Consider the following 24,960-nt stretch of genomic DNA (forward strand, 5'->3'; position numbering starts at 1 on the left):
ACTAATTGACTCATGTAACCCTCCTTGAGCCTATAAATATACAAGAAATAGCTCAAGGGGGATCTTTTTTATCTTTTTCCGAATTACATTACTATTATCCATCACTTGTATTGTTTTCTCCTTCTAAGGTCTGTAAAACTCAGGAACCCTAGTTCTTTGATCACACCTTTGAAGCTCAATATTAATAATAGTATCAAGTAGACGCAGGTCATTACCAATCACTGGTGCCAAACCACTATAATTTTTTTGTGTTCTTTATTTCCCATTAGATTGTTTTCTCAAGCTTTGTACTATTTTTCTGTCATTTTTTTGACTCCGTGTCGTTGACCAAAACGAGGGTCAACAGCATCATTGTAGTATTTCTCATTAAACGGAGTTTGAAACTCCTCCCAACTTAGGGCATTAACATTTCTGGTCTGGGTAATCACCTCCCACCAAATCCGGGCATCCTCCTTAAACATATAAGTGGCACAGGCCACCCTCTCATTACCAGTTACCCTCATGAAATCAAGGATAGTGGTAATCATACTCATCCATTGCTCCACCTTGGCAGGATCTGCATTGCCCTCGAAAACTGGAGGTTGTTGCTTCCTGAACCTTTCATAAAGAAGTTCTCATTTATTTCCAACCTCAGGCAGCTGCCCAGCTGCTGGCACCGACACAGGAGGTGCCTCTGATACACTGGGCACTGTAGGTGCTTGCTGCTATTTCAGGAGACGAAGCTCTTCTCCCTGTCTCAACACTATTGCCTACAGATCACTGATTATCTGCTACCATTTTACAGGAGCTGGCTATGGAATCTGTGACTGGTCATTTTCCTAACCCTGACTATTATTATTCTGGCCTTGATCACTTTGGCCAGCTGAAGTATCTGTCTGCCCTGGATTCATTCTTATCTGTTATACCTTGTTGAAACAACGATCAATACGGTCAGTCAGGTAGTAATAACTAAACTTCTTGCCATCTTACAGTCCAAGAACAAGCAGACAATTATCATATTCCACAGTCATACAATTATACAAGCAGATACATGTTTATAGCATTCAGCACTTAGCATGTATCACATAATAATTCATAAACAACCATATTGATAAGTAGGGTTGTGCAGAAACGATCTGATCCAATAACAAACCGATCGATCCAATGTCAACCGACCGCTAAAAATTGGATATCCAATCATGATTGGATTGGATCAGATGACATTTTTAAAAATCCAATATTGGATCGGTCGGTTCTTGGATGACATGTAAATCCAATGGATCCAACCGAACGATCCAATCCAATACCATCCAATTAATATTCAGATAAAAAATATATTATATATTTTTTTTAAAGTTAAAATATATTATATTTTATTACATTTACTGTTTACATATATTATATTTGATGTATTAAACTTTTTTATTTAATTATGATGTATTATTGTAATTTTATGTTGAATTCCTACAAATTATTAAGACTTATGTTTTTAATTTTATGTTGGATTCCTACAAATTATTAAGACTTATGTTTTTAATTTTATATTAGATTTGTGTTGTAAACTTCTAAATCATTACAATTAAATATTTTTATTATTTGGATGAGTAATTAGTGTTTTTATAATTGAAATAATATTTTTTTTATAAAAAAATCAGCCTAAATAAAGGTTTTAAAAGATCGGATGGATCCGATCCGATCCAATCATCCATTGGATCGGATCGGATCAGTTGGTTCAAGATGATTGGATCGGATCGGTTCCAAAAATCCAACATCCAATTGGATGATTGGATCGGATCGGATGGGCTTAAAAACATTAGATGTCATCCAATGAACATCCCTACTGATAAGTATGTTCCAGCAATCTCAGTACTAATTAGCACACATTTGCTGAGGATATAATATTTCAAGGCACAGGTTTAACATGGCGTCTCATGCATACAGGTAAAGCATATGTACTATATTTATGGTGAATGGTGTACATGCCCAGCCAGTCTACAGGAACGCTAACTTTGGCACACTCTGATACCAAGTTGTAACGCTCTGGTTACCCCAGAACAGTTATGGTGAATGGTGAACCGAAAATTTGACTCGCTACCCGAGTCCTTTGGTTAAAAACGTGCTTCTAAGTGTTATTAACAGGCTAAGGTGGAAAACTAATAAAAAATAAATGATATATTTTATTAAGTACATAAAACTATTCATGGGCCCATAAAAATATTTACAGGTTATTTACAACTCAAAATGGCCATTACTATTTCAAATTTACAAACCCGCCGACCTAAGCGGAAAAAATAGGGTAAACCCCTAGTTCCTCTGCGAACTCCTTGACCGTGGTGGTTAAGCGGCCGCATATGTACACATCACCACCTAAGCTCTCCACTCAAGGCTGAGTGAGTTTTTCTTTCCCTTTACCTGCACCACATAGCACCCATGAGCCAAGGCCCAGCAAGAAAACACAATAATGCATATAGATAGTAACAACTGATTATTATTATTATAATCACACAGAGCTTATAGCTCTTAAACGGATGAGTGAATATCACTTGAGGCTCTGGTAAACCATAATGAGTGACTGACAAGCAAGCCACTAATTTAAACAGATGAGTGACTGCTGGGTAAGTCACTAACTTAAGCAGATGAGTGACTGCTGGGTAAGTCACTAGCTTAAACAGATGAGAGACTGATGGGTAAGTCTCACAAGCGCTTTTAGTTTTCATCGAACTTGAGGTCGGTCCGGCATTAACGCTCTTCTGAGTCATTTAATGCAAATGTCGATTAGATCTAATCTTTATTGGCTTGCGTTGACTCATAAGTCAGCACTGTGTGACCAGTGCCCAGGTACCATTGCCAAACTTGACTAATAAGTCCCAGCTTCACAATTAATACTGACACCTTTGTCAATTTTGACTAATTAGTCAGTACCATGCACAAGTGAGCAAGATTTGCTAAGCATTCAATAATCAATCCATGTCCACATTTACACCATCAACATGTCTCGTGAATAACCATGCATGTCACATATGGGGTGCACTTTTCTTACCTCTGATTCGAGCGAGAATGAATAAAAGAACGACCCTTGAAAACGATCCGACTTTTAGTCCTTTAACGGTCACCTAGTCATAACCAAATATGGGACTCCATCAATAAAATGATTAACAAAGGTTTCCAAACCAAGATCTACCCCCGAGACATCAATCCCCACTAATCCGGGTAGTAGGAACGATCTCGAGGCCTAAAACCAAGTTCCCGGGGCCACAACACTCAAACGGGCTCAAACTTGTCCAAGGGCTGCGGCCCCCAGCCACTCCAAGAGCAAGTGCCGCGGCACCCAGCAAGGCCAAACTTGCTCCACCTGCTTCTTCGAGCTAGGGCCGCGGCGCCCAAGAACAGGGTCGCGGACCCCAACCCAGAACCATCCCCAAAATCGTTCTCCTTCATCCCAAACCCTCCAAAAACATACCTAAACACTTCCAAATCATCAAATCAAAGTTCCCAAGCTTCCCAATGATCCAAAACCATCAAATCCCAAGGCTCAATCGAACCAAAAACTCAACGATTGACAAAAGCCAATTCTAAGCTTAGAAACTCTAAAAACTCAAAACTTAAAACTTAGATTACTTTTGATTGGGTTGTTTCTCGTCAAATCCTTCGGTCAAGAAGCTTCTAATCTTTCCTAAGATCGTTATGCCTCGATTCTCGCTTGATTCCAACTCCTAGAACTCGAGATTCCTTCGAAAATGCTTCAAACAGTAAAATGAACTAACGGGAAGAGAACGAGAGGTTTTCTAACGTACGTTCTATCTGACAAACTACTTCAAGCTTAAGTAACCTCAAATAAAACCTAGTGCTCGGGGTCCCAAAAACACCTCTGGGGACATTATAGTCAAAATCTCCAAGATTTCCTCCTGATCTCGATAACTCCCAATTTATCATCAAATAACATTCTCATTACTCAATATCCCAATAAAAGACCCCCGTTATGACAAAACCGCTAATTTATAATATAAGACTGTCTCATGCTGAATAGCTCGAATATATCTCCATAATAATAGGATCTCATTCACAAATCACAATATGCACCCAAATACACAAATATGCCATCAACGAGTCAAATTACCAAAGCACCCTAATAATCAAATGTGGACCCACCTGCATGCATATAACATCATATTATAATATAATTCACATAAACATGCATATTATCATTTAAGGGCATAATTAAACAATTATGGCCCTCCCGGCCTACTAATCCAGCCATTAAACCGCATTTGGGATTTCAGGGCATTACAACACCCCTTTCTGTAAACTTTTCCTAATACACATCCATATACTGAATTATACATTAAATAAATACTTAAAATAATATTGAGTACAAAGAGTAATTAATCCCAAACTTTGAGCCTACTGTGTATATTTTTCCTTCTACATTGTGGAAAATCTACTAACAAGAAGTTCAAAAATTTTCACTCAGATGATGTATCTAACATCAGATTATGAAAAAACTATTATCTTGTGTACTTTGTAATCTTATAAGTCTTGAAAGAAAAGGAAAATCACATGTTGAAATTAAAAGATATGCATTTATATATAAAAGTCAAGTTAATTACTCTTTAAAAGTACACTTAAAGAACTTTCTTTTATGCCAATAATTTAACAACACAAGACCTTTTCAACCAAAAGTATTAATTATTTAAGCTGAATTATTAAATCAATATAATAACATCAAACCATGCACACACAATATAAAAAATTCATCATCATTAGAAATAACAAAAGACATCAATAATATAGAATTGAATTGTGAGTAGTAGAAAAGAATTCTTATATAAGACCTTTTCAGAGGACACATAATCATTATCCAAACAAGAAAGATTCTTCAGAAAGAGTAAACGTAAGAATAAAACTACTATTCATAAACAAAAACAAGAGAAGAATATAATTTTTTTTTTAGAAATACCCCATTACAAGAAAAGAATTAAAAGGGAAAATACTCCATCTAGGGGTATAATCTTTAAAGGGAAAATACAAGATAGAAAATCCATTTTAGTATACACGCTACATTGCATGCAAGATTATTTCTAAGGAAAAAATATATCCAACACTATATAACAACAGTCAAACCAAAACACACAAAAATAAATAAAAAGGAGAGGGTAAAAGAGAAACCTTAACCGAGATGAAATTGGAGCTTAATCAAAGCTTTTGGAGTGGAAAAAACTACTGAACCAGCTGAAACACAAGCAAAAGAACAAAAACAATGTCTGATGAGAGCTTCGAAACAGAAGAAAAAATTTGCCATTACCAAAAACCAGAAATGTAAAGCTCTGAAATGGTTTAAGACAAGAAGAAGAAGGGATTTCACCTCTGATGAGAATGAGGGCAATTTCTGATGAGAGCTTCGAACCATTGCATTCCTTTGTGAGAATGAGAGTTTCGGACCCTATCATTTGTGAGAATGACAGATTCGGATCCTTTCCTTTGTGAGAATGAGAGATTCTGGCCCTTCGTGCTTGGCTAATGCCCCACCCCTTCACAGCTCTAAAATTGTTTACGAGAAGAAGAGAGCTTCGAACCGTGCCTTCATGAGAGCTTCAGACCCTTTCTTTGTGAGACTCTCTTCGAACCGTGCCTTCATGAGAGCTTCAAACCCTTTCTTTGTGAGAATGAGAGGGAAGAAATGGTAAAACAGATAAATGGTTATGTGCAGAGTAAAGTGAACATGCTAAAACAAAGAAATGGCAGTTGGGGATGTGACCGGTTGCTTTTTCCAATACCCCTGTCAGTTACTTTGTTTACATTATTTAACTCTCATTTTAAAACCAACCATTGGATGCATATATAAGATAAATCTAATGGCTAGGGTCAAAGAATGGATTGTACCGTTAATGTGAAGGGGCGGGACATTAGCCAACCCCTATATAGAGTCAAACACTGTTTGTAGCATTCTTCCAAACTTCTTCGCTTACAAAATGATTTTTGAGTGGCTAGGTTCTTCTTTTTAAAAAAAATATTAATTCATAATTTGTTACATGGTTTTTTTATGATCAATCATTAGAATCATATTTTTTATTTGTATATGATCATATTAATTAGTTATATGAATTAATAACCATATGATATATATATTTATCATGAATCTATAACATTATAACATTAATTCTGTATGTATTAGATGTGATTAATATTCCTCTCCTTCGAATCAATATCGGATTCAAATGTCCCATGAATGAGGCTTGAAATATTTTATTGTTTTTTCTTGTATTTTTGTTCTGTTTTTTCGGTTCATTTGCAGAACATGGAGTTAATCATTAACGAGATTGTTGAACTTGATTAATTAATTTTCATATGTCATAATGATTCCACCATAATTATATCATATGTTTTTATCATTGCGGTAAGTGTGTCAACTTTAACTTTGCTATTCATAGTTCTAAGATTTTTTTTTTAATAATAATGATTTGTAGTGTCTATGATTGTGAATTCAATAATCGTTCGCCAACAATCTCCATGTGTTGATCCCAAAATAGAGTATTTTAATATTTAAACTCGCAAGTGCACGAATCGTTTCGGAATATAATGTTCATGTAAGTACGAGGTCGAACCCATGAGAGTTGACTAACATCAAAAGAAACTATTTCAAACAAAGCAATAATATTCTAACCTAGTTCCAAATATTTGATGAGATTTTGTTTTAGAAAAATAAAAGACAAGTAATAAAAAGATTTAAGATTAAATAGAAAAATTGTTTTCAAATAAGATAAGTAAAATAAGATTATTAAGATATTAGAATCCACAAAATGCAAGTTCAATAGTATTTATAAATATTGATTCCCAAGTTTAGATATAGTTGAAATAAATCACCCTATATTTTTTCAAAATACATTTTCTATTCAAGCACAAGTTACTTTTTCAAAAAGGTAGGATTTTTCTTCACTTATAAAAGATATAATTTCTAAGCATTAGTTGTGTTACAACCTAATGAAACTACAAAAAATCAAAGAGATTATGTTTAGGCAAAATATGATACTTATGCTCTAAGAATTAGATATGAATAATTTAATGAAAAACATTTAATCAAAGAATATCATATTTTTGCATAATGAAGAACTAAGTGTAATATGCTTTAACAATAAACACTAGATGAAAAAATGCATATTTTTGATAGAAAAATCCATAAACAATGTTGTACAAATGGGAAATCAACATACAACAAAAAAAATACTATCTAATTATATTTTGCTTTATCATCATCTTAATAACCTTTGAAAAAGATTAGAAGCTCACAACTAGATTGAAATAAAAATTACAAAATAACATATTTGACATGCTCTTCAAAAGATGAAAATGGTAGAGAGAAAATAGTGAAAAGAAGAGAGAAAAATATGAAGTGTGGAAGAGGTTGAAAAGATGAAGAAGAGCTCCCCAAATGGTCTTACATGACTCTATTTATAGGCAAAATATGGAGATTAAATTAATCAAATTAAAATAAATAAATCGATTAATTTAATTGTGTTGGGAAGTGGTAGGATAAATAGAGTAAGTGAAATGGTATTGGAAAGATGAAATGTTTGGTTGGGTAAAAGATTAGTGAAAAGTTAGGATAAAAAAATAAATTAAGAATGTTTATTTAGGTAAGAAAAATAGGGAAGAATAAATTGATATTTGAGTGAAAAATATTGGGAATAAAAAACATGATATTTGGCATTTTGGTGGCTGTGTTGGCAGCTTTGTGTCTTGGCATGGGAACATGATTGCATGGCTGTGTTGAATTGGAGCTGCGCCGAAGCTGGCAAATTGGGACAGCTGGCGTTGGCTGAATGGAGATGGAATGAAGGCTGGAGAGAAGCATAGAACCGAAGGAGCTGCTGAACGTGGGAGTTGGCTGGAGGAAATGGGCCAGGCTGGGCTTGATGAGGAGCTGAAAGAGGCAGGCGTGGCCTGCTTCGTGGGCCTAGGAGCTTTTCAGAAATACCAAAATGTCCTCATTTCTTTAAGCTTTAACTCTTGAAAATGCCACATTTCTTCTTTATTTTTCTTTCTCCTCAAGAGCAAATAAAATACAACCACTTCCCTATAAAACAAACATAAATTAAATTAAAATCAAATATTTTCAATAATAAATTATACAATAAAAGTTTCATGAAAATATTAATTAAAACTTAATTTACCTAACATTTAAGCTCAACATTACATCTTTTTACTCCTAACTTAACAATATTAATTTTAAATAATTAAACTATAATATTTTACAATAATATAACTATAAAAATACACAAATATCTATAAAACTAAAATAAACCTAATAAATTCAAAATTACTTAAAAACTTAATAAATCAATTAAAAGTGGTAAAATAACTCTATTTTGTAGAGTTATCACCATGTTGTTAGGTTCATTTCCATTTTGTTTCTTAAATTTACAGTTTTCGACGATAATTTTCAGACAATGTTACTTTCTATTGACTTGTTCATATATTCTAAGAGTTTTCAAGTTAGTTTTCTGTTTTTGTGAGAAAAATATAGCGTAATTAGATAAAATACTAGAATAAATACAATATTTATAAATATATAAATATTATAATTATAAATAATATAATATAAATAGTAATTATAATTAATCTAGACAATAATTATAATGAACAATAATAGCAATTATAATTAATTTAGACAATAATTATAATGAACAATAATAATAACGAAATAAAAACCGAAACCTGTGTAGCACACAACTTCCTTAAAATATATTCGTCGCCTCCAAGAAGTGTCGACGTCAGTCTCCCAACGTCTGTCTCCTAGAATACAACAAAGAACGATAAGTAACCCAATTACTTCACCGAACCAATTTGCCTGAACTCTACCACACTAAGAATATAAAACTTTGAACTAAAACCATAACATATATATTTATATACCTTAAGCAATGATTTTTTCCTATCTTTATCCACTCAGCCATGAACCATTTATATAGGCTAAGTGAAAAGAGAAAATTCTCTTAAAACCAATGGGACAAAAATCTCATTTGGTTTTTCTATTCAACACAAAAAATTCTAACAATCCCCCACATGAATGAAAAATTGACTCAAGGAAAAACAACAAAAGAAGCAGACCTAGGTGATAGAGTTCAACGTTAGAAACCCGCATAAAATAGGTAGGTGTTATCCTTTGAACATTCTCTTGTGTAAGTATATTTACTTTACTAGCTGATCAGTAGACGCATCTTTGAACTGTTCTGCTGTTCGTGTAAACGATGATATACCACACACAAGAATCTTTCCTGACATATTTAAATTTAATACATAGTGTTGTATGTGATTTAAAATTTGTTCAAACAAGGGAAGACAATAGGTATTTTATTACTTTTGTTGATGATGGCACTAAATATTGCTATGTGGATTTGCTAAAAAGCAAATGTGAGGCTATAGAGAAATTTGTTCTCTATAAGACCAAAGTTGAGTTCATTAATCCTTTCAATCATTTTGAAGGATGTCCTTATTAATTTTGCCTCAACACATGTTTCACATTTATGATTTGAATCAATATGAAATCTTAGTATTTGATTCAAATTAATTAATATTCGTAGAGTGTCATAATTAACATGTCCTAGTCTACCATGCCAAACATTAGAAGACTCAAGCAAATAAGTAGAAGAGTTATTAACTTTATTGATATTTGATTTAACAACCATAACAATGAGTTTAAACAACCCATCATTTACATAACCTTTTCCCACATACATTCCACTTTTGGGCAGAACAACTTTTTCTGACTCAAATACAATACGGAATCCATGTTTGTTCAGCAGTGAACCAGCCACTAGGTTTTTACGGATCTCTGGTACGTACAACACGTTGTTCAGAGTCAGCTCATTTCTATAAGTCATTTTCAAGATCACACTTCCTTCACCCACAATTTGAGATGTGACAGAGTTTTCCATGAAAAGCTTATCGCGATTATCTACCTGTTCAAAAGATTTGAACAGACTCTTGTCTGAGCATACATGCCGAGTGACACCAGTATCAACCACCACTCCTTTGGGTTGGAATTGACTAAGTTTATCTCAGAAACTATGGCTGATAGATTTATTAGATCAACATCATTGGAGATGTTATCCACCATATTAGCCTCATTATTTTGTTTCTTCTTTGGCAGTCTACAATCCATTGACTTGTGACCTGGCTTGTTGCAATTAAAGCACTTGCCAAGAAATTTGAATGACTTTTTGGAGATTCCTCCTTTTGGCCCAAACTTGGACTCTTTATCATTGGGTTTGTAGTTCTTCTTTCCCTTGGAGTTTTGACCTTTCTCCATCAGATTGGCCTTAGCCAAATCTTGTCTTGAACTCCTTTTTTTAAAATTCTTGTTGTCTTCTTCGATACGAAGTCTAACAATTAATTCTTTAATACTCACTTGTTTTCGTTTGTGCTCCAGGTAGCTCTTGAACTCCCTCGAAGCAGGGGTAACTTTTCAATCAATGCAACTACTTGGAAAGTCTCACTTAGGATCATACCCTCAGAGTGAATCTCATGCAAGATAATTTGGAATTCCTAAGCTTGAGTACTCACAGATTTGGAATCTACCATTTTATAATCTAGGAACCGTCCAACCACAAATTTCTTTGCACCAGCATCCTCAAATGTATATTTTCAGTTTAAGGACTCCCACAGTTCTCTAGCTATTTTCTTTGTATCAAATACTCCATACAAAGAGTTTTCCAAACCATTCAAAATGTAGTTTCGACAGAGAAAATCATCATTTATCCAGTCTTTAACAGTCTTAATGACATGAATATATTTTTCATCTTCTTTGAGATTTTGTTCATCATTAGTAACAAATCTCGCAAGATTCATCGTAGTCAGATAGAACAACATTTTTTGCAGCCACCTTTTAAAATTTTGTCCATTGAATTTTCAAGTATTTCCCCAGCTCTTAAATGATGGTTTGTACGAACCACAGCAGAACCCCGTTGGGTATGAGCTTGAACTGTCAAGGCTAGTGACTCAGCTGTCACCTCATTATTCCCGCCATTTTGTTTTGCTTCAGTTGTCATTTTGTCTGAAATCACAAAACCAAAAATGTTATTTTCCTGACAACAAAAAATTATACGGATTCACTTAAATCAAACTTAAAGAAAATTCTCAAGTTAGTTTGGAAGGGTAAAAAACAAATTAGTTTGGAAGGGTCAAAAACACAACTATTCGTGATCTAGCTCTCGTAAAATATTTCAATACAAATATCTTTTCTAATACTAAGAGAATTTAGCCCCTACCACTTTCAAAATATTATAATATTATACATTTAATAATATATTTATATACCTCAAACAAATATTTTTTTCATATATTTAACTACTCTGCCATGAACTATATAGGCTAAGTGAAAAGAAAAAATTATCATAAAACCAATGTGGGACAAAAATCTCATTAGGTTTTTCTATTCAACACAAAAAAATTATAACAATTTTAATTATAAAGGTATGGATTCGTCGTGCACTTATTGTTTCAGTTAAGTAAGTTATTTATTTATTGATTTAATGAACACGATCATATCTTTTCAAATAAAAATATATTATTTCAAATTAATTTGCATTGTTTCAATAATTTGAGCAGTTTTTCAAAATCACTTTCTCAATTCAACAATTCTTTTATTATTATTATTATTGTTATTTTTTTCTCTTCCATATGTTTTCATTTTTAACAAAGCGGTTAAATTATTTCAACATTATTCCATTATATATTATGTATTTTTATCCAAACTATGTATTTTAGAATATTTATTATTTTATTTTATAAAAATTATATTGATTTCAACCAGGATTTTAAATGTGTATATTTTTTTGTTATGTAAGTTATAAGTTAGTTATCATAACATTTCAAAGAAGTTAGTTTTTTTTTAAGGATCAAAACATTAGTTATTGTGAGAGTATTATCTTTATTTATTTTTTATTACTTTTCAATATGGTGTTCAATTTTATTAATTTACTTTTTTTTTCTTCTTCTTCCTTGATCTTTATTTACAGTCTGTAATTTTTGTATGATACACCTTCTTTCTATTTTATGTATTTTAAAGATTGAATCATAAGAGGTGGACACATACTTATTTTAATTAAAATAATATTTATTGTAATAGTAATTATATTTTCCCTACATGTATCATTGTTATTGATAATTTGACTTTGGTTATCGGGTTTTCCTCACGACATCACTAAAGAGCTATGGTAACACATTTATGGACTTCAAAGATAAGTTTCTTGCTTCTTTGTTCTTTCTACCTCGTATGAATAATTTTCTTCTAAAACTTATATTAGAAAACTTTTATAGCAATGTAAAAAATATTTATTATTCTTATTATTTGGCAGTCGATTTGCTTCTATTTGTTTATTTTGTAAGTTACTATTCTATTTGCACATAATAGAGGGGCATCATTCTTGGTAGTTGATGTGGTGACATCATTACTGTTGATGTTGTGAACTCAATGCTCTGTCTTTTTCAGTGGTTTCCACCTATCTCTCTTTCCTTTTGATGATTTTGTTTTGATGGCATACTTTATAGTCCTTGAAACTTCCTATGAATTCTCTTGTTTTGTTGAGGCTAGCCCATATGTATATTTTGATGCTTTGACCCTTTCGCTTCAAGCTCCTAAAGTGGTAGACGCATTGACTATTACTTATGCTACACAATTGTGTTTGGAGCTTGGTTTCAAAGTCATTTTTGCAGGGACTGATTTAGAAGTTGTAAATTCTGTCATTTCTTTCCAAGAGAATGTTTCTCTTTAGGTTGTCTTCTTAAGAATATTAGATTATTGATATCTGTGTGTTTGTATTGCGCAATGATAATACTGTTACTCATGGATTAGCCAGATATGCACTACATAATAGAAAATAAAGTTACTTGGAAGAGCTTTCCACCATGTATTATGACATGTGTACTTGAAGATTCAAATCAATGAGCATTGAGTCATTTGTAAAAAAAAAAAAAGATAATATATATATTTTTGAAAATCTAAAATTAAAATTGGTTATGTGATAATTTCACATTAATTATTAAAAAATTAAATTTAAATTTTATTTTAAAGAAATAAATATTAATTACAAATTCATACAACTAAATAATTATATTCTTGTAGAGATTCAATATTCTTTTACATTTAGGTCAGGTTTGGAAAATATAAGAGAAAAAATCTATAGAAAGCTTAATGAGTTGATTATTTGCGAATACTAAATTAAAATAAAACAGATTGAATAAATGTAAGAATTCTTTTTTCTTTATATATGTAAAGATAGGGATTAAAGAAAATAAAATTATACCAAATTTTTAATATGATTAAGTAGGGGTGAGCATCGGTCGGTTTGAGCGGTTTTTTCACAACAAAAAATCCAGAATTCGGTTTTCGGTCCGGATTGGTGCAATCCAAAAACCGATCAAACCAAACCAGTTTAAAAAAAACCGACCGTTTTGGACCGCGGTTTGGTCGGTTAAACCGACCAAACCGAATTGATTATTGCTTTTTTTTTTAAAGTTTTAGTTAAAAAATTAAAATTTTTGGATTGTTGGGATTCATTTTTGTGCATTTTTAAAACATAAATATATAGAACATAATTACATTTACAAATTTTAAAATTTGAAACATAATTAAAAATACAAATTTTAATAATTAATAATTATATAATATTATATTATTATTTTATTATGTTCGGTCGGTTTCGATTTTATTTGTCGGTTCACCCAAAGTTTCAAAACCGACCGAACAGTGGCGGTTTGCACCGTCGGCGGTTTTTAAGGTTTTCGGTTTAAACGGTTTTAGTTTTTTCGGTGTTCGGTAGATCGGTGTACACGATTTTTTCGGTTTTTCGAATTTTATACTCAAGCCCTATGATTAAGTTATATAAAAAAATTATTTAGATTGTATTCTCTCTAATTTAATAACAAAATTACATTATAAAACTTAGCCACTACTATCCAATCCAATTCCACAGGAAAAAAAAAAAGCCTAGCTTTATAAATGGGTCTGGTTAGTGAATAGTGATCGTGTGCCGCAGTAACCAAACCGTCCCCCTCTCAGAAGATTGCGCGCCAAAAACCTCCTTTACATATATATATATATATATATAGAGAGAGAGAGAGAGAGAGAGAGAATGACTTCAGTGGTGGGATGGTATGGACCGCTAATCGATCTCTCAAGAGCCGCTCTTCACATCGGCGACTTTGTTCAGCTTCTCGTTTTCGTTCACCGATCCACTCCCGTTCAGGTCTCTCTCTCTCTCTTATATTTGTTCTGAAATTTTGTGTTTGTTTCTTGGTAAAATTAGCGATAAAATTGGCAAATGCATGTGTGTATATCTATAATTTTATATATATTTATATACATGCAGTTTAAGTTATGGAAAGGAGGAGAGGTAATTAGGAGGGACATTCAGGTTGGTGATGATAGCAGGCCCTACTTCCCCATTTCTATTTGGCAAAAACAAATGGCGTCCATGGTCGTACCCGGTGATATTGTTTTGTTACAAAGTAGTTTTCCCGAATTCCAGCTCCTTTTAATTTTCTACATTTTATTTTTATTTTTATTTTTATTTTTAATTTGTGGTATTTTTCTGTAAATTTTCAGATGTTAAGCTAGCGAAGTATGGAGATGTTGTAGAGGGGAGAATGATTCATTGTTCTTCCTTACTTCCTCTAATTCACCGTTTTAATTCACTTGCCTCCAAAGGTACAGTTCCTATTAATATGAACAGTGTGTTTGGTAGGAAAGAAATTTGCGAGATTACTCGATGGTGTTGGATTTGTTGTTTGGTATCAGGAAATTGTGTACTCAAGAAGCAAAATATCTTTATATTGCTAAAATCTCTCGCTTTCTTTCACACTGAAAAGTATTTTCTTTACCCAGATAATATTTTCTTAAGAAAACTTTCACCTTTCTTTTTGAAACATTGGTAAATGCGTTACCAAGCATTACCGTGAATTAATGTCATTTTTAATTTTTATTATTGGGAGCTTTGTAGGTATGGATAAGCTGGTAGGAGAATGTAGAATAGGAATAACAACCAAGGAAAAGCTCAAAAAGGTGATAAAATGGCTGCAACGAACAGGGTTTGCCTTTTGCAGCATTCAACCGCAAGGCCATCCGGTAATTTATACCTATTTGAGGCCATTTTAGTTTTCAATTCTTTGCTGTTATATAGAATTTTTAGCAATTGTAATTTGTTAAAGAATAAATATACGTACCTCTGCATCTCCAACTTTAGTTGTATGGAATTTTGATTTCTCTGCTGAAAAATTGTATTTTAATGAAAAAGAACTCTGGGTTGATTTGTTTGATCTTTTATTTAATTGCTTGATATTCAAAAATCGCTCTCACAACTTTCTTCTTCATTGTGTATTCTTAAAATCATTTACTAGTTATATTAATCTATACTTGGGACAAGATGACTGCTTTTTTTCTTCTTCTGTATTTCGTGTGTTGAGATTTTGTTTAAGGTAAAATATGCTTACCTTGTTTTTTTATTTTTTTGAGTCCAACTTGTGAAAGTTGGAACATTGTCTTATCAAATATCTAATCAATTGCCAAAAGTAACTTATCAATGTTTAAAATAGAGAGTCGGTGTCTAGTTAATGTAATGCAATGTATTATGCATGTGTGCAGTATTTTAAGAAAAAGAAAGTAGTACATGGTTCTGACAACAAATTAATAGAACAGATGATTGTGGCAGTTTTTGGGCATTATAGGGGAAATTGGAAGTCCAAAAATTGTAAGAGAGTAAAATGTATTTTACTATTTACTTGACATTTGTTTCTTTCATTTCTTACTCGATTTAACATATACTATATTGTGGTAATTTCTTGTCCTTAGCGGTTTCTAACTGCAAATATGACACTTAAAATTGGGATCAGATAACTGGTATTTGAATCCATTGATTAAGGAATGATTCATAGCAGTTTGGTATTCTTTATAACTCAAATCTTCTTCTCCTATTCTGCAAATCACCTTATATAGATATTGGTGGTGATGCATAGATATTATAAGAGGGATACATATTATTTGACAAAAAATGCATTTAGTTTTGGATTGAATTAAGACGTGATGTTGATGCATACATGTTTCTGTTCATTATTGTTCTCTCATTATTATGTCCCCTATAATTACAAAACTCGAGTCCTGATGTTATATAATGATGCTTGCTCCTCCTGTATTGCTTTCTAGAGATTGGTTAGAATTGATGTGATTGTGTATTTTACCTTATCTCCTTAACATGTCTGGTCTACGTCTTACTCTAAATTTCAGAGGTTTTTGTCCAAATACTGAAAACAGTACTCGCAGAAGAAGATACACTTAAAAAGAAACTGGAAACTTCCAGAAGAGAGAGATTCAAAGGACTGTATTTCACTGTTGGAAGTATCACACTTAACTGATTCATGTAAAGCTGTCTTTCATGCATCTGTTGGAGAAATTTTTCTACCATTTACCACAACCCTGAGTGAATCTGAGAAAGAAAGGATGTTCATCAGCAGAAGGCTATTTAAAACAAGAGACACTCGTTTAGTAACTGATCTCATATGTACTGGCTGCCAACTCTGTGGTTCTCCTTTGGATACTCGGCATGAGTAAATATCATTTGTAATCTCCTGCTTTTATTTCCATGTCAATCAAATTGGGAACTGAATGATTTCTTCTTCTTCTTTGTTGCAGCAAGTCAATGTTAGAGGATGAAGCATCCCCTTTATATTGCTCAAAAAGTGTAAACCGCCTTCATGTAGTAAACTCCATATACAGGCCCTTCATGGTATGGATGTTATCACATTGTTTTTCTCAACTCGTTCATTAATTTTTTCCTTATCAACCTCTTTAATAGTGTTTTGAATTTTAATCTAAGCATAGTTATATGTATGGGATGAATCTGAGTACACCCCGCTTCTCGTCAAAAACAAGGCAGCGGAGCTCTTGTTTGGGAACATCTCAGCCGAGAGAGTCTATTCGAGCTTCAGAGAGCAACATAGTGGCCAAAATGTTGATCCAGTAGATGCCACACTGCTCAACCCTCGTGGGGTGGTGGAGGATTTGGGTTCTTGTTCATCAGCTGTGGATACAAGCTTGAAATTGAAGAGAAAACCTATTGTAAGTACCATGAACTTTTATCTGATCTGGTTAATTCTTTTAAGAACTTTACTGCAACAAGGAAAGAACAGTCCATTGAAATTTGAAGTCAGTGTAAATACTAGATTGGATAAAGAAAATGGAAGGATTGAAATGGAATCTGTTTGGATTCCATCTTCCTGAACCACCACCACACTTCCACAACTTTGCCATTTACTTCTCCCAAATTGCTCAAGATAAAGAGTCAGTTTATGTCATGGTTCTTATTCTGTTACATTTATTATGCTTGGGTTCTAAACTATACTTATTTAGTATTTAAATCACCATTAAAGTCACATTTCCAATAATATTTGTCCTCAAAATTCGTTATAGTAACAAATTGTGCTTGGTAGAATATATATATTAAATTTTATAAATTCCAATGTTATTAAATTAATATATAAAGAAAATTATTGGTTTAAAGGTTTTTTATTTTTTTCCGTTAACTTTAATGGAATATTCTTATATTTATCATAATATTTTTATATTTAACGGAAGACTGTAAATATGACTTAAACTTAAATAAATGAATAATTAAACAAATTAAAATAGGGTTCTTTGTTAAAATGACTTATTTTTTTAAAGTCATTTTCCACTATAGCCTAATTTTAATAATTCTTTGCAAAATAATCTCTGATAATTTAGACAGCTAGTCGAAAATTTAGATAGGTGGTCGAAAAATTCAAATAGCCAGTCGAAAATTTTAGATAGCTGGTCGAAAAATTTAGACAACTGGTCAAATTTCAGACAGAGGTTATTTTACAAAATATTATCAAAAGTAGGCCAGAGTGCAAAATCACTTAAAAAAAGATATCATGTTCACTAATTTCTTATTAAAATATGATATTTTTGAGATATTTTACAATGATAAATATTTAAAAATAAAAAAATCACATATTTTATAACTCAAATAAAATTTAATTAAACTTAAACTTAATATTATATTAAATATATAATATATAATATTTTATTATCACTGCCAAATTAAAAAATTATAACAAACATAAACTTAAACAAAAAAATTAATTAAAATATGATATTTTAAAAATATTTTATGATAATTTAAATAATTAAATCATATTTATTTAAAAATAATAACGACATACATATCATTTTTTTATCTTATAAATTTGTGTGATAGTTTGTTTATCAAGTGATTATAGTTTTTTTCTTCATCAAATTCACTAAAAGATATTGTGAGATACATTAGAAATTAAAAATAGTTGATGCATGTATACTAATGTCTACACTATGACTTTTTCTATTCATATTTTATTTCTATTATTAATTTCTTTTTAAATATTATTGTATTTTATGTATATGTCATGTAGTCAAATGTATATAACTATGTCAATGTTGTGTTTAGATGTCATATATGTAGAGATTATTCATATAAACTATAATTCATTCTATTATATATAAATATTTTTAAATAGTGATACAATTTTATTCAAATTATAGATAATGTTTACAACTTTAAAACTAAACAAATGTGTATTGCAAGTTGCTACTTCTACCTAGATACAAGTAATGTGTAATGCACTTTTCTGTAGTTTTATTTATAGAATTTATTAATTATTTTTATTAAATTTATATTAATGTCATATAAATTTCAAATAAATATATTGTTTTAATTAAATATTTTTTTTTAAGTTTATGTTTGTTCTAGTTTTTGAATTTGAGAGTGACAACAAGAGATTATATATTATATGTTTAATGTAATATTAAATATTATAAGTGAATTTTAAATTTAAGTTTCTTCTTAGTTTAAAAAAAACAATTTGTTACTAATTGACAGTATATTATATTATATGTTTAATATGATATTATTCTAATAAGTGAGTTTAAGTTTAATTAAATTTTATTTAAATTATAAAATGTATGATTTTATTATTTTTAAATAATTATCATTGTAATATATTTAAAAAATATTATATTTTAATTTGTTTAATTATTTATTATTTTTAAATAATTATCATTATAAAATATTTAAAAGAATATCATATTTTAATTTGTTTAATTATTTATTATTTTTAAATAATTATTATTGTAAAATATCTTTAAAATATTTTATTTTAATTTTTTTAATTATTTATTTTATTTTATTTAAATTTAAGTGATATTTACAAACTACTGTTAAATATAAAAATGTTCCGTTAAAGTTAACATTAACAAAATAAAAAACCGTTAAAATTAAAATTAAGAATTTTCCTTTTCTAAATACTTATTAAATAGATGAGATATACAATTATCATCAACAACCGTTTTTTATTATTATTTTTTTGTTTTGAAAAGATGGTTTTTTTTTTTTGAAAAGATGGTTTTTTATTATTCAAAGATAAAATTAATATACCGTCAGTATGAGCATGTCTCAAGTTTTTTTTTTTCTTCATGTGGTTCCACATGATAGGTATTTATTTAACAAAAATAAAATTAAAAGTAACAAGTAACAACATTATCTGTTTGGTTAATAGCCTTGCAACAGATTTTGTCAAAAAAAAAAGGGGCAAAACCGGCAAAACGCTTTGCCATCTCTGACGGCCGTAAACTGAGAATTCGGGAGAAAGAGGAGAGAGCGATGAGAGGTGTTGGAGGACCACTTCTTTGCATAGGCGATCTCCTAAACGACGTCGGAGAATCAGATCCTGACACTTCCCAACCCCATATCCATCTTTACCCTTCTTCTTCTTCTTCTTCTACCATCTCATCGCAGAGCATTGACCTCACCAAACTCTTCGAGGTTTTTTTTTCCTTTATCGATTCTTTTATTGTTCATAAATTGTTTCAATTGTGTCTCATATTCCATTATTGATTTTGCAAAGGCCGTGCTTTTCTCTTTACATTTTCATATTGGTTTGTTCTTACATATTCTGGGTTGTTGCCAAATTCATTCCTAGCTTCTGGGTTAGATTAAATTCGTGCATTTTGCATAATTTAAATCTTCCTGTGTTTGGTGTTTGTTTTATTCAAGAATAATTGTTGAATGAATTAATGAAATATAACAATATTTTGTTTCAGGAAAACTACAAGGATCTGAATGAGGCACTTGCTGGGTCTGATCAGTCATGGACCGGTCTAACTTTAAAGGTGATCAATCATGCTGCTTTTGATTCTACAAATTGCAAACCTTTGTAGAATTAATCAGTTCTCGAAATATTATTTCCTTTGTTTATCATTCAATTATTGAAATTGCAACCCTTAGTATGCTGTGCAATTAAAAATGCTTAGAGGTGAATGTTTTTTAGAACCTAAATTTATATTCATTGTCTTCTCTGACATCCTCTAAATGGCTGTTTTTGGTATCCCAGTTGTGCTCGGGTCTGGAAACTGCAAACAAGTTGGTCCAATCCACTATCTCAAACGTTAGATCACTATCGGAGAAGGTTGGGGAGCTTGAGGAAGTTTTCAAGAAGGGGGATTCTGCTGTAGCAGCGGTCAGGGGTGTTATTTCTTCTTTTAGCGAAAATCAAGGAAGAACACCTATTGGAACTCAAACATTGAATTAATCCCACACGGGCTAGGACCAAGGTTAGTGAAGTCCGATTTCAGGCTTTCTAGTTTCTAACATTGTCCACTATTAGTATATAACAACTTTGTTCCAAAAGGAGATGACTAAACATTATGGGGACTAAAACTTGAGAGTACTTGTTTGACATTGGTATAATAGTTGGAAAGGCTGCTCTTACACTTTGTTTAAAAGTTCTTTATGGGATTATACATTCTTGTTTTGGTGTGTTTATAAGCTTATTACTCTGTAGGTCTACTTAGTCTATGAACTTTTAGGTTTTAGCTGCTACTAATAGACACAAGAAAAAGGGGTTGCCCATTAAATTAGAGGGATGCTAGCTACAGACTTTTTGGCTCAGTCTTTCATTTGTCATTTACTGTGAAATTTTAGCTAAAATATAACCTTTGTTTTCATAATAATTTACAAGGATGCTATTATCAATAATCTACTTTTTTATTTTTAACCAGGTCAACCCATCATGATCAACCTACCAACCTTAACCAATTTATTCTAGTCCTCATACCTTAATAGATGTACATTTACAGTATTCATTTTTCCAACACAAAAGTTTGTGTAAAACCTTGAATTATTGATATAATTTGGATTATGTGAGAGAGAATTGAGAAAACGGGTATTTATGCAAGGACGAGGAAGTGAAGGAGAAAAGAGAGGGACTAATGGGTCAAACTAGAGACCATTTTTTTTCCCTTCACAAAGCCACCTAATGGCACCCATTGTTGACATGCACCTGCCACAAACAAAGCCTACCGTTTGTTGAATCCATGGTTGGAGTTTTACAACAAGACTAATATTTGCAAGCCACACTTGTCGCTTGAAGGAGATATTGTTGCCACCTTTTCATCATTTTTCTAATAAGCTCTGGTCACTTCATTCACAATCAAAGTTGATACGATAATAAGATTTTTACTATTGAAATCTATCTTTTTCACATTGCCTTGAGTTCTCTTGTCAAGATCCTGAGTGAAGTACTCATCCTCAACATAAACACATGAAAAATATTGTGCACGTATCCCGACTAAGTTAGAAAGTTTAAGTGATAAGCGACCTCCCTACCTTTTTCGACGATCTTGAAAGGTCTTATATACTTTGAGGCTAGCTTATCCTTCATTCCAACTTTGACACACCACACAAAAGAAACTTTCAAATTGACATAATCACCCGTTCAAATTCGACTTCCCTTTTGTGAAGATTTTGCACAAACTCTTTTTTTTTTTTTGAAAAAGAGACAGAGGCCTTTGTGAAAGATTGATCTCCTCTAAAAATTATTATTGAGAGCCCTCACTTTTGGCGGAGGAATACCGTGGTTACAACACAAGCACAAAACAAGCAAGCCACCAAAACACCCACAACAAAACCCCTCCCCCCAACTCTAAAGCCAAAAATGACCCCAATCTCTATTAAGATCCAAAAAAGGAAACCCCCTCAAAAAACTTGGTTCTATACACCCAAGTTGCAACCCAAAACTTGATCTTATCCCAAATAGCCTCAACTGAGCTATAGACACCTTCGAAAATTCTACTATTCCTTTCAAGCCATAAGGCCCAAAAAGTTGCTAGCAAGGTGCTCAGCCACAACCGAGACACCCTCTTGTCTCCCTCTAAACGACCCAAAAACAATTGAGAATAAGTAGAGGGCATGCACCAAAGGACACCAAACTTAGCCAATACCTTACCCCACACCTCCCTAGCAAAATGACACTCCAGGAATAAGTGTCTATTTGATTCCCCTGCAATCTTACAACAAATGCACCAACTAGGGGATAAACAATAATAGGGTCTCCTCTTCTGCAAGTTGCTATGGACATTCAATCTATTCTTGAAAACCAGCCAACCAAACACTTTAACTTTTGAGGAAGAAATACTTTTCCACAAACTCTTTGCTCACTTCTCTTCAGGACCCATGTGAGCATAACTTAACCACCAAAAGGCTGATCTGCAAGAGAATATTTCACTAGTGTCAAGAATCCACACCCTTCTGTCCTCTAAAATTGCCAGTAGAGCAACAGTCTCCAACAATTGAAACAACTGAGTGAGACTAGGGACCTTCCTATCAAACAGATTCCTTCTGAAACGCAAATCCCACCCAGGCCTCCCAAACCTCCCTCACCCCATGAACCATCAAATCCTTAATCAAACAATTATCGGCCTTAGAAATCATGAATAAGTCAAGAAATTGATGCTTTAATGGAATATCGTTTATCCAACCATCCCCCAAAATCGAATCCGATCCCCCTTCCCAACCTTGAACTTGACCAACTGGCTATAATCCTCATACAGAGACGAAATATCTTTCCAGGGGCCACGAACAGACAACCTCCCCCCTCTACCAGTATCCCAAAGCCCTCCAGCCCCCCCATACCTACTCTTCACCAACTTGTGCCACAAAACCGTGCTCTCAAATCCAAGTTACCAATGCCAAGGCCCCCATGACCACGTGATTTACAAACTTCCTTCCAAGAGACAAGGTGGCTGGAACCAGAGTGATCCGCACCTTCCCAAAGAAAATCTCGCATCAACTTTTCCATAACTTCCACTACGCCCTTGGGAATACGAAAAAGCGAGAGATAGTACACCGGAATAGAAGATAAAATCGATTGAATAAGAGTCAACCTACCACCCCTAGACAGGAAAGCACACTTCCACCCATCCAAGCGTTTGGCACATCTCGAAACCACGAGCTCCAAAATCCTTTGGAACGAGGGGAAGCACCCAAAGGTAGCCCCAAATACTTCATAGGCCACTGACCTGCTTCACACCCGATCTCCTTAGCTCGAAGCTCCACTGTCTCCTCATCCAGTTTAATCCTTAACAACTGACATTTCTGCACATTAATAGATAATCCGGAGACAATACTAAAAGCTTTCAGAATATCAAGAAGAACTGACAAAGACTCCTTATCATCAACAAAGAAGATTGTATCATCAGCGAACTGAAGATGACTGACCTCCACTTTATCCTTTCCCACTTTGAAGCCTCTAAAAGCTGAAACGCTCTTAGCCTTATCCACCATCCTACCCAAGATGTCCGCAACCAAGGTAAACAAGAGAGGTGAAAGGGAGTCCCCTTGGCGAAGACCTCTAGAACCCTTAAATTTTCCCCTTGGTCTCCCATTTAAAAACACAGAGAAGGATGTAGAAGACAAACACCCCAACATCCATTTCCTCCGAACTTCACCGAAACCTTTCTTATCCGGGACAAAGTCCAGAAAGTCCCAATCTACACAATCGTAAGCTTTAGCAAAATTAATTTTGAACACCCACCCTATTTTACCTTTACTCTGATACTCCTCCACTACCTCATTAGCCACCAACACTATGTCCAAAATCTGCCTACCCTCCACAAAAGCTCCTTGAGTCTTTGCTATCGTGTCGGAAAGAACTCCTCGAAGTCGACCAGCCAACACCTTCGAGATTATTTTGTATAGACTAGTGACCAAACTGATAGGCCTAAAGTCCTGCACACGACAACTATCCAACTTCTTAGGAATAAGGCAAATATAGGTCTCATTGGTCTTCCCGTGAATAACTCCATCTTTAAAGAAACAATCGAAGACCGCTAAAAGATCACTCTTGACCATGTCCCAATTCTCCTGATAAAATACCATAGAAAACCCATCCGGACCCGGAGCCTTAGACCCATCACATTCAAACACTGAACGCCTAATTTCCTTCTCATTGAAAGGCCTCTTAATGAGAGAAGCCAAAAATGAAGGAATAGGCTCCCAAGAAATGCCCTCCACCCCTATCCATTTCCTATAAACCGAGGAATACAATGAAGAGTTAAAACCCACAATAGCCTCTTCAATATCGTCATCTTTATCGAGGATAGTTTCGTCCTCTTGCTCAATTCCTGATATAAAATTCCTTGCTTTCGAGCACTAAGAATACTATGAAAAAACTTGGAATTAGAATCTCCTTCTTTAGCCCAGTGACATTTGAACTTAAACCAAACGCCTCTTTCCTCTTTAAAAACTATCTGCTGCCACTCTTTCTTAATCTTCCTTCGTTCCAAAAGAAATTGATCGTTCCACTGGCCCCCTTCCTCTATTCTGTCCAGCTCGAACATCCGTCTTTCCAAGAATTGTTTAAGCAATATTCTTGACCCAAAAACCTCCCAACTCCACCCCTCGACTTTATCTCTAACCGAAGACAACTTGTCCATGAAGCCATGCCCCGGCCACCCATCAACTTAGATGAATTCCACCACTTCTGACATAGGACAGGGAAATCCTTATGCTCAAGCCAAGAATTATCAAATCTGAACGGACTGAGGCCCCCGCGAGGGAGGATTAAAGTCTAACACAATGGGACTATGATTCGATACAATAC

At 33.0% G+C, this 24,960-nt stretch overlaps 2 protein-coding genes across 4 annotated transcripts; both read left to right on the forward strand.

Annotated features, from left to right (window-relative positions):
- Nucleotides 1-13,948: 13,948 nt before the first annotated feature.
- On the forward strand, nucleotides 13,949-19,845 carry LOC133805111 (uncharacterized). 3 transcript variants are annotated; one of them, XM_062243215.1, is made up of 8 exons: nucleotides 13,951-14,222; nucleotides 14,346-14,484; nucleotides 14,582-14,683; nucleotides 14,976-15,100; nucleotides 16,283-16,575; nucleotides 16,661-16,754; nucleotides 16,850-17,086; nucleotides 19,579-19,845. In XM_062243215.1, the coding sequence occupies exons 1-8, from the start codon at nucleotides 14,109-14,111 to the stop codon at nucleotides 19,654-19,656; spliced, it is 1,182 nt and encodes a 393-aa protein (XP_062099199.1). In that variant the 5' UTR covers nucleotides 13,951-14,108; the 3' UTR covers nucleotides 19,657-19,845. The 3 variants fall into 3 exon arrangements, with proteins under 3 accessions (XP_062099197.1, XP_062099198.1, XP_062099199.1); XM_062243213.1 differs by lacking the exon at nucleotides 19,579-19,845 and having other exon boundaries at nucleotides 13,949-14,222; nucleotides 16,850-17,322; XM_062243214.1 differs by lacking the exon at nucleotides 19,579-19,845 and having other exon boundaries at nucleotides 13,949-14,222; nucleotides 16,292-16,575; nucleotides 16,850-17,322.
- Nucleotides 19,683-20,610, forward strand: LOC133805771 (uncharacterized). Its single transcript, XM_062243927.1, has 3 exons — nucleotides 19,683-19,844; nucleotides 20,123-20,191; nucleotides 20,413-20,610. Exons 1-3 carry the CDS (start codon nucleotides 19,683-19,685, stop codon nucleotides 20,608-20,610), a joined length of 429 nt encoding a protein of 142 aa, XP_062099911.1.
- The last annotated feature ends 4,350 nt before the right edge of the window (nucleotides 20,611-24,960 follow it).

This window comes from Humulus lupulus, chromosome X (assembly GCF_963169125.1).
Source record: "Humulus lupulus chromosome X, drHumLupu1.1, whole genome shotgun sequence".
In the NCBI taxonomy this organism is placed as follows: Eukaryota; Viridiplantae; Streptophyta; class Magnoliopsida; order Rosales; family Cannabaceae; genus Humulus; species Humulus lupulus.

Bases quoted from the DNA above. Each gene is read 5' to 3' on its own strand.
- LOC133805111 (XM_062243213.1), top strand. From the start codon at position 14,109: ATGACTTCAGTGGTGGGATGGTATGGACCGCTAATCGATCTCTCAAGA. The intron at 14,684-14,975 runs GTACAGTTCCTA...GGAGCTTTGTAG, and splicing joins TAATTCACTTGCCTCCAAAG to GTATGGATAAGCTGGTAGGA. The intron at 15,101-16,282 runs GTAATTTATACC...TACTGAAAACAG, and splicing joins TTCAACCGCAAGGCCATCCG to TACTCGCAGAAGAAGATACA.
- LOC133805771 (XM_062243927.1), top strand. From the start codon at position 19,683: ATGAGAGGTGTTGGAGGACCACTTCTTTGCATAGGCGATCTCCTAAAC. The intron at 19,845-20,122 runs GTTTTTTTTTCC...ATTTTGTTTCAG, and splicing joins ACCTCACCAAACTCTTCGAG to GAAAACTACAAGGATCTGAA. The intron at 20,192-20,412 runs GTGATCAATCAT...TTGGTATCCCAG, and splicing joins GGACCGGTCTAACTTTAAAG to TTGTGCTCGGGTCTGGAAAC.